The sequence below is a fragment of the Bos javanicus genome, chromosome 18, assembly GCF_032452875.1.
Source record: "Bos javanicus breed banteng chromosome 18, ARS-OSU_banteng_1.0, whole genome shotgun sequence".
NCBI lineage: Eukaryota > Metazoa > Chordata > Mammalia > Artiodactyla > Bovidae > Bos > Bos javanicus.
Window position 1 is genome coordinate 29,680,419 of NC_083885.1, and position 14,185 is coordinate 29,694,603.

Below are 14,185 nucleotides of genomic sequence, written 5' to 3' on the forward strand. Positions count from 1 at the left end.
TTCAAAGACGTATTAATAATTTGAAGATGAGCAAAACCTTCCTGAGCTTACCTTTCTCAGTCTTATAATGCCGTCCTGGGCCTGGGCATCAGAAGTGATCTCAAAGAGTGTTGTTCCGTCTCCGTCAATGATGTCATACGATGACTGTGCGTTTTCACCAATATCCTGATCATTGGCCTTCACCCTTCCTATAGCAGTGCCAAGAACCACGTCTTCTGGTACTGAGAAGTGATACAGACCTTAGGAAAGAGGAGAGACCCTGAGCACTGCATATGTTCCATTCATTCATTCATTTAGCAAATACTTATTGGGCACCTTTCTTGTTTGAGGTACCTGGGTACAGATGTGACCGACACAGTGATGGGAAAGGCAAAAACATCCTTTTCACTGTGGAACATACAACCTTTTACATGAGTCAGAGACAAATAGTTCCCAGAAAAAGCAGCGATCTCTCTTTGAAACTCTTCTGAGTTATGGGACTTACTCAACCATATGTTTACCAAGTACATATTTGGAGTGGAATTATATCAGGATATTAGTGAGTCTGTGTGAATGTTCTTCCCCATTCGCTGTATAATCACATTGGCTGCCCTTGGGGATATTCATTGTTGCCCAACATAAAATATTAAGCTAATTTCGGCACAGATAGATGCAATGTGTAACACACTGAAAGTCACTTTTGAAGTTACCTTTATATTTACAGACTTGTAGACCATTTTTGATAAAATCCAATTACCAAGCCTCTGCTATGCCCTGCAGCAAGCTGTTCAGACACATGAAACACTCCTCTTGTTACTAAAGTCCTCCTTGCTCTGAAGACCAAAAATCCTACCTTCAAAACTCTCTAGGCAAAAATACAATTACAGTGTGTATCCCTTCTCCTAGGGGGAGGCAGGACAATGTGTCTAATTAGTTATATCAGTTCTTTTTTTATTCAGATCACTTTGACTGTTGCACCGGTGCCATTCGCTCTCATTGGTGTAGGGGAAGCTGCTGGTACCCCAAGTCCTAACCTCTGGTAGTAACCACTTCAGTCACTCATATCCTCTAGCCAACAGCCAACTTCTGAGGGTTTCCTTTGGCCTTCAGAACCCATGTTGCCCATTGCCTGTCAGGCTAGAACTCTCAGAAAATTAACACCCCTCAAAGACTCACACAACTTACTATATAAAATCCCTGGCTCCATCACCTCTCTGGCAGGATAGTCTTAAGCTTGTTCTTTCCTTTTGTTTATTTACAGGGTGCCAGGGTATCCCCAAAGGGATGAAGCTCCAGTTTCTTCAGTGGTAGCTGGCTTGAGAATACACAGCATTGGCTTTCTGGCCTCCTCTCCCTCACATTCTCACTTCCAAACTGGCCTTTCTTGGATCATCTCCAAGATAAACCACTTATAATAAAATTCTTGTCTCAGTGCCTGTTTCTGGGGAATCCAAATCCAGGCAACCAGGAAGTTGTAGTCCCCATGTAACGAGAACAAGGGGAAATAAACGTTCAACGGACCATAATCCCGAAAGGAAAAATTAAATCTAGAGAACATTACCTGAGTCTATTTTGAACTCAATCATTGAGTCCCTTGGATAAACTAAGGCCTCATTGTACCCAGTATATAAGGATAACTTCTTATGAGGGAAAAATTTTCTAATGGCAGTGGCACACTTTTATCTAATGATGGAATCAAAATGCCTCTTAAAATCATAATATTATGGGACTAGGGAACAAAACAGTTTTTTCACAAGGTAGGCACCAAAAATCATCATGTCAAGCACAAGTCTCCCACTCCCCCCATAATCAGTAATGATTCCATTTCCTTCCAACTTTATATTTCAGGTAAGGTCTTGTGATGATTCCTCGAGATGTGCTTATTAGGTAAATAAGACAGCATGGGGCCTCACCTTACTGCCAGCCCTGCAACAGGAAGCTTTGAGAAATCGAGCCAGTGACACGTTTCATTATCCACTGTTATTCTTCCTACTCTCATCATCCCTTTCAGTGTGATCATAGTTAATCATTATTACTTCTAAGAGAGGAAACACTTGTGAAACTCATAGGCTACTGTGCAATTGAAACAATAATTTTCTGAGAAAGAGGAGTTGCATGCTAGTGTATTAACTATAATGGCAACTGAAAAGAGAATAAAAGAATCGGGGGAAAGATGCAAGAGACAGCGTTTTTAATTTCCGTCATTTCGGCTTAAAAGGGTTGCATTGTTGTCTGATTTATGAATGGCCAGATGTGGATATATTCTCAAATGCTTAATGAAATGCAGTATCTCTTGTTCTTTCTACCTTGGCATTTTTGCAGAGAATTTTTCCAAAGCACCTCAAATGTGTCATTTCCAAGCCCTGTCTCTGTCTCTCCCTCTCTCACTCTCCTTCTCCCTCATCTGGTTTCTCTCTCTCTCTCTCTCTCTCTCTCTCTTCAAAAACCGTGGTTTTCCTAAAGTATTTTCTATCCCAGCAAAGAGCACCAGCAGGCAGCTGATCTCTCATGTCAGGAAGAGGGTAACTTGCATCCTCGACTGAAAGCGCAGTCTACCCTTAGACTGTTGTTAACATTAGCCCTCAAACATCTATCACTTCCCTCCATTCCCACACGATCGACCCTGCTTGCCAGGGCTTTCATCACCTTTTATGTGAATGATTTCTAGCATCCTTTACCTGGCTGCAGTGTGGAAAAGACTCTGGAAGAAGGCCAGCTTCCATTTTCTCTGATTTCCTTAAAATCAAATCCTATTATTCAACCTACAACTTAAAATATTTTAATGACTTCCTAGCGATATTAGGAGGAGGGAGCCTGGAAGGCTGCAGTCCATGGGGTTGCTGAGGGTCTTTACTTTCACTTTTCACTTTCATGTATTGGAGAAGGAAATGGCAACCCACTCCAGTGTACTTGCCTGGAGAATCCCAGGGACGGGGTGCCTGGTGGGCTGCCGTCTATGGGGTTGCACAGAGTCGGACACGACTGAAGTGACTTAGCAGCAGCAGCGATATTAGGATAAAGATCATGGTACTTAAAATGGCCTACAGATCCAAGGATGACTGACTCCCTGCCTAACCTAGCTCTCCAGACTGTGCTCCAGCTGTAGTGGAATTTTTTCAATTCTCATTCAGGGCCACATACCCTTCTTCACAGGACTTTTGGGCATCTATTTCCTCCAGTTGCAATGTCCATCCTCCCTTTCATGGTTTCACCTTGTTCCCAATTCCTACTCATCATTCATTTCTCTCAATTTAAGGCTCTCATGTCAGAAAGCTCTTCCTAAATCATCTCTCTAATAGAAGATCCCTTGCCAAAATGCACAGAAGGAAAGGTTTCTATGAGAGTACAGGAAAGTTGGCAAATAATGATCGTCTTCCTGATTCACTGATGGTGGCTGCCTCAATTGCTGTTGCGAGGTTTAGGAGGCCGAGCACAGCTTTCACAGGCACTGGGAGAGTCGGTGATCATTGATGTCCCGCCAGCCACTGGAAGGAGGAGTATATATTTTGCAGCAAGTGTACTGTATATCTGCCTTCTCCACCTCAGGCTCTAGAGATTTAGTTTCTTTTATAGAACAAGTGGGACTATTGATAGAGCAATACCTGAGGTGCGTTTCAATCATTCTCTCCAGTTTTCTTCACAGGACTACCCTGGACTAGAGAAAGAAGCACAAATCTTTGCATCCAGGCTTGCTGGTTCTAATACTCAGCTGTGATATTTACTTTATGTTTAATATTCGAAAATGTTCTTATACATGCTTTGAAATCTGTAAAGTGAGGATACATGTGGGCTCCAAATGATAGCATGGGTAGTCTCCTACATACATGGGTTTATTCTACCTTGCACGTCAGAGGCACTCAGTGATTGCTATCAGTTTTTCAAATGACTGAAAATTAGATTTTTCATTGAATCTAGTTTTCATAGATTCAAATGAAAACATCATACAGAGATGCTCATGCAACACAGGGAATTCACTTACTCTGGGCAAATTTTGGAGGATTGTCGTTCACGTCAGTGAGGGTCACTGTAAGCGTTGTGGTGCCAGACAGGCCCCCCGAGTGTCCCCCCATGTCTTTGGCTTGAATAACGACCAGGTACTCCTCCTTGGCTTCTCTGTCCATATTGGGAAGGGCAGTTTTTATAATTGCTGAGGGGAAGAAAATGGGAGAATGACTTTCAGACAGCTCATTCAAAAATGAATGTGTGAATCACACACACACACACACACACACACGTGCACTCATGCACACATACAGAAACACATGCATATACCACAGATCCCCACTCAGATAATTTTCTGTTTTCTTTTGACATTTAGCTGGTGTGCATCTCTGATGCCAACACTGAGAAAGACTGTAGTCATAGACATTACTGGATTACTTGCAAAAGTACATTTTATAATGTATAAAAAAGAACTTATAAAAATGTACATTAGAAAGTAAGTTGAATGGCATACTCTTGCCTACCAAATTAAAGTATAAATCATAACATAGATTCATCTACCCAGGAAAACCCTGGAAGTGAAAGAATCCTTCAATTTATCACACACTCCAATTCCCCTACAAGAGAAGTAAATACACAAATAGCTGGAAGGCTCCGAGGTCAAAGATAAATTATTCTAAGGCTCACAAATACATCAGAGATGAAAGAAATAAATGCATTATGAGAATCAACTCAGATGAATAAAATGCCAATCAGAATTAATATAGGCAAGTGTCTAAGTCCAGGCATTGTTCAACTACATTTATATTTTAATTGTTTAGTTACATCATGACTATTGTAAAAGTAATAAATGTTTTATAGAAACAGAAAGATAGAGAAAATAGAAAAGGGGGTAAACACAAAATCATGTAAATAATGTAGTATCAGTTCTAAAACGTGAACTATTTTTTTCTGATATATTTTCAGAGTTCTATCTTTCTGCTTCTCAGTATATTTCACTAGTCATTTAATATTCTTGTTAAAGATTCAAAGATCAGTGTAGGTACTCCTGAAGTTATTTTGAAAAATCTTCATTTTGCCCTCTCCCTACCCTCATACCTCTTTTCATAGATAAATATCTCTAGCATTTTGATATGTACATTTTCACATATATATATGCATACAAATGTGCAAATGTACATATGAACATTTAACCACAAATGTGATCACAGTATAGTCATTGTTCTGAGGCTTTCTTTTTTCACACAATGGATATTTTTGAGGTCTTGTCAATGGTTAGAGGCTTAACTCATTACTTCTCATAGCTGTATAATTCTTCATTAATTAATGTACAATGAGTAATGCAGGCATTCCCATATTAATGGAGATTGCTATTTTTCTGTGTCCTACACTTTTACTTAACTCAGTCATAAGATCCCCTGCCGCCATATTGCTAAAGGCCCATGATAAAAATGTTTGTGACTAGCTCAGAATATTCCTGTTGAGTAAATGAGTTACCTCTCAGGACCAAGTAAAAAAAAATCTCTGAATTAAAGACAATTTGCCTCTCACTTCTAACCTCAGGGACATTACACATGTTCAATTCAAGGTAAGGATGTCTGAAGTTGTAATTCTGTTTTTCTGGACTCATATGCTCTTAATTAAATCATCTATCTGCAAAAGGTTTGCAAGAAGTTCAAGTCCCTGAATCACTCAAGTAGCAGCTGAGGAACAAGAGTGTCCAGGGAAATCTAATCCATTCAGGCAATGAGCAGGCTCTGGGAAAAGATGTGAGTTCTTCTGCACTTTATTTGACCTTGAAACCACCTTTATATCAGAGTTGCCCATTTAGGGAGGACTCAACTGGACAGTCCTGCCTATTTGGAAATATGGATAGTAACATAATAATATCTTTCAATATGAAAATTCATTTTAGGACTTGACCATATCTTAATATATTAATAATTCAATAAGTCATACCTTTATGAACAAAAACTGAAGGGAGAAAAATTAGAAATACAGCAACCATTCCAATTTGGATCACTGTGAGGCATTTTTGAGGAGAAAATAAACATCTAGGCAAAAGATAGTAAGAACAACAATAAGGGAACCTTATCATTAGTATGAGAAGATGCCAATGTGGCTACTCTGCTATGGATGCATATTTACATGACTCAGAATATCCTGAGTCTGGGACCAATTCCAGTAAGAAGGATTATAAAATGGTTTTACTCCCATGATAGTTACAGGAGTAACTTGTAGCTTGTAAAGTTGAGGTACCATCACAGTTTAAAGTCATTTTGAATTAAAGCCAACCACTCGACTTTGGAATGTCATGTATAGTTTCCACTAATCAGAGAAAAGTGATATAATTCCTCAAGGAAGACAGCAACTTTTTTCAAAGAAGTTGATGGATTGAGATCTACACATTAATCCTCTCAGGTTACTCCAATGAAAGAATGTTTACAACTGTCTCAGAGACTGAGAAGATCGGTGTATATTATCCTCATCATTAAAAAAAAATATATCATTAGAGAATAATTTTTTTAAAAAACTGTGATGTCTCTCAGACACCGGGAATTAAAACAATTTTGATGCTCAGTTGATTTTAGCATACCTAGGTCAGTGTCTTTGAGTTGTATCAGAATGTGAGTGAAGCATCATGATGGATGGCCTTGCTTTAATGGGACAAGAAGGGTTCCCTGGGTTTCCACTTATTACAGAAATGTTGATGTCCTCCACCATCAAGGTATACAGCTTCATACTATCTATGATGTGCATCTATTGACAAGTTAGAGGTCCCTTATAAATGCTCTCTCCTACTGAAGTGAAGCAAGTTCGGTTTCTCACATTACCCTCACACTTACTAGCTTTGTGACCATGAACAATTTAGTAAACTCCCGGGATCACCTGTCCTGTTAAATGGAAATAAGAATCAGCTATCCATTAAGGGGATTCTAAGACTCATAGCTGCAGATCGTGATTGCAGCCATGAAATTAAAAGACGCTTACTCCTTGGAAGGAAAGTTATGACCATACTAGATAGCATATTGAAAAGCAGAGACGTTACTTTGCCAACAAAGGTCCGTCTAGTCAAGGCTATGGTTTTTCCTGTGGTCATGTATGGATGTGAGAGTTGGACTGTGAAGAAAGCTGAGTGCCGAAGAATTGATGCTTTTGAACTGTGGTGTTGGAGAAGACCTTTGAGAGTCCCTTGGACTGCAAGGAGATCCAACCAGTCCATTCTGAAGGAGATCAGCCCTGGGATTTCTTTGGAAGGAATGATGCTAAAGCTGAAACTCCAGTACTTTGGCCACCTCATGCGGAGAGTTGACTCATTGGAAAAGACTCTGATGCTGGGAGGGATTGGGGGCAGGAGGAGAAGGGGACAACAGAGGATGAGATGGCTGGATGGCATCACCAACTCAATGGACATGAGTTTGGGTGAACTCCAGGAGTTGGTGATGGACAGGGAGGCCTGGCGTGCTGCAGTTCATGAGGTCGCAAAGAGTCGGACACGTCTGAGTGACTGAACAGAACTGAACTGAAGACTATGAGACAGAAATCAGCAGTTTTGTCAAAGAGCAGTTTTCCTTCACCCTTTGGATTCCTAATCACAATTTATTCTTTTAATCAGTTTTTCCTGGAGTATGATTGTTTCACAATGTTGTGTTAGTTTCTGCTGTACTGCAAAGTGAATCAGCTACACATATGCATACATCTCCTCTCTTTTGGATTTCCTTCCCATTAAGTCATCACAGAGCATTGAGTAGAGTTCCCTGTGCTACACATTAGGTCCTCACTAGTTAGTCATGTCTGGACCCAGAGACTGTCATGGAATCTAGGAAAAAAGGTATAGATGATCTTAATGTGAAACACAAAGAGAGACACAGATGTAGAGAACAAATGAGTGGACACGGCAGGGAGGAAGAAGGGGGATGAATTGGGAGATTGGGGTTAACATATACACACCAAACAACATCTATTTAAAGCTTTTCTGGATAGTGGTTAGCGTGCTGAACAATCCCCAGCTGCTCTTCCAGATCCACTCTCCAGCACTGTCCACCTGTTCTTGGCATGGGAGAGTGACCACTGTGGAATGGATGCACTTACTTGCTGGCTTCATGTTGGACTCCACCAAGATACATTACCCAAGGAGATATGGAGACTGTAGAAGGGTGAGGTTCTAGATCACGCAGTACCTCAATCACACTTGGGCATCTACAGTTATCTTGGGGAGTTTTCAGAGCAAAACTCTAGTGTCCATGAGCAGCTTCCTTCCCTCAACCCTTCAGATCTAGGAATGGTATTAGCACTTCTGCTGCTGGCCTTGGGGGCCTCCCTACCCCTTGATAGCTCTCAGTCAGCCCACACTTTTCTCAGTACTTCCCTCACTCAACTCTCCTGAAACACCCGACTCATACCAGGCCCTAAAAAATACAGTTAAGATACTGTTCTTTAGCCAAGTGCCAAACATGTTTCCACCATGTCATTCTTACAGACATCTACAGGTCAAAAGTACGTCAGTGTAATTATAAATTGCCATCCAAAGGACTGCTCCTTGAGAGAGCAAAACAAGTGTTTGTTTCCTTATCTGTAACATGAGAACAGCTATTCAGTTAAGTCAGTTGCTCAGGATGACCCATCTGGGAGGCTGTACACCTGGGAGTTTTCACACCTTCTTTTCTTGTACGACATTGGGAGCAGATTTCTTGATGTGTTAAGGTAAGCAGGGAGTGTCTCCAGTGTCCTTAGGGCCTGCCACACACTTAATTGGCTTCGGTACAAACAGTGTAATGAACAGGCTTTGTTTTGCCTGAGCCTACTGCCTCCAGTCTCAACCTTACGACTAGCAGCAGCTCATTAGAAAATCCAAGATAGAATTTCTGGAACATTTCTCCTGCTACTTTGTGGCCATAAAGACACAAGAATAAGAAAAACCACAAGTGTCTTTGGTCCTTCTATTTTTCTCCTTGTGTTGGGGCATATCTATACATGTTACTTAATTTTTTCTATTCCTATTCAAAAGGCAGATCATTCCAGGGGCATAGATACAGCAAGATGTTGAAAGGAAAAATACCTTCTACAATAGAAGCTTACAAACTGTCATAAACGTTTCTTCCTTCTACTACTTCTCCCCTGAACTGTTTGCTTTGGTGCATCTATTCTCCCAAGTATTAGTAGCTTTAAGCCATTTCTTTTGTGGACAAGAGAGAGGACTTCTATACTTTAAAAATTGCTTGGTATTAAATATCACCAGGGTCTTTCCTGGTGGTCCAGTTGCTAAGACTCCCCGTTCCCATTGCAGGGAGGCCCAAGTTCAGTCTCTGGTGAGGGAACCAGATTCCTTGTGCCTCAGTTAAGAGTTTGCATGCTGCCACTAAAGATCCCATATGCCACAACTAAGACTCAGCACAACCAAATAAATAAAGAAATAAGGTAAATAAATATTTTGTAAAAATCACCAAATACAGAACAAAAAAATATAGTCATAAGTGATTTTTCCTCTCCCATTTGAGAAGTCAGAAATTTGGAAATGTGAAGACTAAAAGTGACTACAGTTCAGTTCAGTTGCTCAGTCATGTTCTACTATTTGCAACCCCATGGACTGCAGCACACCAGGCCTCCCTGTCCATCACCAACTCCTGGAGCTTGCTCAAACTCATGTCTATCGAGTCAGAGATGTGATCCAAACTTCTCATCCTCTGTGATCCCCTTCTCCTGTCTTCAATCTTTCCCGACATCAGGGTTTTTTCCAATGAGTCAGTTCTTTGCATTAGGTGGCCAAAATATTGGAGTTTCAACTTTAGCCTCAGTCCATCCAGTGAATATTCAGGACTGCTTTCCTTTAGGATGGACTGGTTGGATCTCCTTGCAGTCCAAGGACTCTCAAGAGTCTTCTCCAACACCACACTTCAAAAGCATCAATTCTTTGGCACTCAGCTTTCTTTATAGTCCAACTCTCACATTTATATATGACTACTGGAAAAACCATAGGTTTGACTAGATGGACCTTTGTTGGCAAAGTAATATCTCTGCTTTTTAATATGCTTTCTAAGTTGGACATAGCTTTTCTTCCAAGGAGCAAGCATTTTTAATTTCATGGCTGCAGTCACTATCTGCAGTGATTTTGAAGCCCAAGAAAATAAAGTTTCTTGCTGTTTCTGCTGTTTCCACTGTTTCCCCATCTATTTGCCATGAAGCAATGGGACCAGATTCCTTGATCTTAGTTTTCTGAATGTTGACTTTTAAGCCAGCTTTTTCACTCTCCTCTTTCACTTTCATCAAGAGGCTCTGTAGAAGTTCATTTTCTGCCACAAGGGTGGTGTCATCTGCGTATCTGAGGTTATTGATATTTCTCCAGGTAATCTTGATTCTAGTTTGTGCTTCATCCAGCTTGGCCTTTTGCATGATGTACTGGGCATATAAGTTAAATAAGCAGCATGATAATATACAACTTTGATGTACTCCTTTCCCAATTTGGAATCAGTCTGTTTTTCCATGTCTAGTTCTAACTGTTGCTTCTTGACCTGCATATAGATTTCTCAGGAGACAGGTAAGGTGTTCTGGTATTCCCATCTTTTTCAGAATTTTCCACACTTTGTTTTGATCTACACCATCAAAAGTTTAGGCATAGTCAATAAAACAGAAATAGATGTTTTTCTGGAACTCTCTTGCTTTTTCGATGATCCAATGCATGTTGGCAATTTGATGTCTGGTTCCTCTGCCTTTTCTAAATCCAGCTTGAACATCTGGAAGTTCACAATTCATGTACTGTTGAAGCCTGGCTTGGAGAGTTTAGAGCATTACTTTGCTATCATGTGAGATGAGTGCAATTGTGCGGTAGTATGAACATTCTTTGCCATTGCCCTTCTTTGGGATTGGAATGAAAACTGACATTTTCCAATCCTGTGGCTGCTGCTGGACTACAATCCTCAATTAATTAAATGGCATTTTTATCCATTTTTCAACTGTGATTGTTAAGTCAGAGAAGAGATCCCTTTTGCCAAAATTTAAATATCTTTGAATGGTACTCATGTTAAATTCCTTCCTTTCACCCAAAACATAGATTGTGTTCCTCTTTTTCAAAGTAGTGATCAAGCAAAAGTAGTGTCCATGTCTCCCCATGTACTTCTACTTCTGAATGTTCAGTGCCCAGTGATGTGTTCACAAGCTTAAATACTATCCTTAAAGTTCCAGTACATCATATTGGCAACAAATTAGAGTTTTCAATTAATTTTTTTTTTTTTTGGCAAGTGTATGTTTTCTTCAGTAGTATGCTTTCTGCTTCACATTATTAGTAAAACTCCTTAATGTAAGCATTTGGTAAGTAACCTCACAAAAAAAAATAGATTTAGTTGTTCTAAGCATGGTAACTTCAGCATATGACTTGGAGTTGATACAATACAAACGGTTAAAACTTTTGTTTTTGCCTTTTGTAAATTTTCAGCTGAAGCATACATAGCTCTAGGGTTTAGACTTAGATGCCTTGACTCGTTACCCTTGGGAAAAATCACAGAACTTCCTGGAATATGTTTTCTTTCCCTTGAAAATGGGAGGCTCTGACATTTGGAGTAGAATGATCTGCATTTGATACCCTGGCCTGCTGGACCCTTGATCACATTAACTGTAGAGTTGACTCAGAAACAGGAATGCTAAAACATTCTGCAAGTGCTTCCCTGGAACTCCATTGTGAAAATCTAATCTCATCAGAAAATTCAATTAATGAGAATAGTCCATTCTCTGTGAATTGAATTCAATGGAGATTTTGAACCTGGCCCTGGGAGTGGGGTTGGGAAGATACAAGATTGGAGGTGAATGCCAGCAGGAGGATTAACATGGAAAAGAGGGAATCATCTTGTTCTGAAGCTGGCATTCACGACCCTACTGTGAATAGACTGATGTGCTTGATTCTTTCGTATTTAAAAGACGTAGTTTTTATCTTAACTCTATTCAGTCAAACGGAGATTTCCCTAGCGCAGAAGTTGAAGAATTTAAATCCTTGCCTGGCCTAAGTTCTTCCCAAATACTAAACAGCTGTTCCTTATGGTCTCATCATTCAGGGAGGACTTCTGATTAGAATTCAGTCATCTCAAAAATTTAAAGCTTGAGTCTTTTTTTTTTTCTTTCCATTGTCTTTGGTGTTATCATTTGAGAAGCATTTTGTACCCGTCACGAAGATTTCCTTTTATAATTTCTGTGATATCACCAGATTGAGAGGCTTCATGAGAAAGGCACGGAGATGCTGATTAACTCCTTTATCATTTTGAAGGCTGATTACTGTAATTCACTCTTTACGGGTCTCCCAGATTGTGCTGCTTAAAGATTGCAGTTGATATAAAATTCTGTGCTAAACTCCCATTTGAATAAGACTTGTTGAACACATTATCCTAGTTATGAAACCACTAGCTTTGTTATTCCCCCAAACTCCTGCCAATATAACGTGCAATTATCATCTTACGAGCTGTGAAAAAGTGTCTTTCAATTATGAGGTTAAGTGGGGCAAATTCATCAGGGATCAATTCTTTTTCAGGGGGGGTCATACACTGTACCCATACTTTTCACTACCTATGGAATTTGTACCACATGCTGCCAGTTATGAGGGGTGAAGTGCATACAACCAGAGACCCTTCAATAGATGCCCACCCTGTCATAGAACAGTAGCTTTAATACAATAACTTCAGTAATGCCAAACCTGCACAGATATACAAAAGAGAAAGTAAGACACTAGAAAAGTGTTTATCCTCTATACAGCTCAGAAAAACCTGCGTTTACTCCCCTTGTGACCAATAACTTAGGAATTAGATAGGTAATAGGCGGATAGGCAGATCGATAGATATGTAGACAGAATGGTCAGGATTTGGAGAAATGATTCTCACATATTTCTGGTGCTTCTGCAAAATATACTAGAAAGCTAATGGGTTTAATGTATCAGGAATTAAAAACTTGCTTAGATATTTTGACCTGGTATTTTTTAAATTAAAAATATATTCCAAGGAAATTATATATTTCCTTTCTTCTAACTCCTCAAGTTTTTAGATTAAGATGTTCACTTTTATGTATAGTATTTTTAAATAGGCAAGTGATTTAAATATGTAAAATGGGAAACTAACTTAGTGGTTAAGATTGTTGAGATCAAATGCGTAAAATATTAAGCAGGTATTGTAAAAAATTCTGTAGCAACACAAAACACTTCTAACAATTTTCAAATTTTATTTAAAAAATAAAGTATGCCATGATTATTCTTGTACTTATATAAGTGCTTATAATAATTTGGCAAAGAATATAAATGAAGGTAACTTCATGTGTTTTGTGAAGGAACTGGAGGTTCACCCCCAAACTTCCCAGCACTCAGTAATACAAAGTAGAGGATTATGTTTGTTAGACAATAGGCTCTGGGATTATAGAGATGAGAATTTATTTCACTAGGAGGATTACCAGCCATGTGATTTTGGGCAGGTCACTGAAATTTCCTTCAGCTCATCAATCTCATGTGTAAAATGTTATTAATTGCCAAATAAGAGTTTAGGTTGATATTATTATAGAGGGGTAAAATGTCAAATGCTTTACTTAGTGCAATAGACATAGATCTATAGATACAGACACATAGAGATATATGTAAATATATATTTTCAATAAATGTATACATATTACACTCAGAGGTATGCATATTCATATATATTTACATTTTATAAATATACACATATACATGCATTAAGTAAACTTTAGATATTAATTCAATGGTAATAATAAAGTAAACCTGTTATTTTAAAGATTAGAAACAAAGATTACGTTCATGATGAGAACATCTCTCATCAACTTCAAAATGATAATGCCTCACTAGTAACTTTCATGTAACTAACGCAAAGTATATTTTTTGCAAAGACATCTTTACAAGATTTGCACCCAAATTCATTTTGACAAATATTACAACTTTACAAATATTAATAATTGTCATGTATCTGCAACCAGAGATGTTGAGAAACAGTTATAAAGTTACAGAGCCACTAAGTTGGGGAGAATATCAAGATTCAAACCCAAGTCTTGCTGCCTTTAGGGTTCAAGGGAGACTCGAGGGCTATTCTGAACCTTGCCCAGAGCCCACCACTTCTTAATGTGATGCTGGTTTGCCAGAGTAAGGGCATAGCACTTCCAGAACATAAGTGAGGTGGGTGTATTTTGCAAATTAAATAAGCCAGGAGTTCTCATAATTTCTTTAGATCTGTACCCATTTCATAATTGACATTGTTAGTTATTTATTAAATGTCTCAGTATAAATTTGCAC

General features: G+C 39.1%; 1 protein-coding gene across 1 annotated transcript in view; it reads right to left on the reverse strand.

Moving 5' to 3' along the window:
* CDH8 (cadherin 8) overlaps positions 1-14,185 on the reverse strand; it is a 407,409-nt gene that overhangs the window by 167,252 nt on the left and 225,972 nt on the right. The window contains exons 5-6 of the mRNA XM_061387406.1: positions 3,959-4,126; positions 52-239 (exon numbers count right to left, since the gene is read on the reverse strand). Of these exons, the coding sequence (XP_061243390.1) occupies positions 52-239; positions 3,959-4,126 (356 nt within the window). The remainder of the gene's footprint in view (positions 1-51; positions 240-3,958; positions 4,127-14,185) is intronic.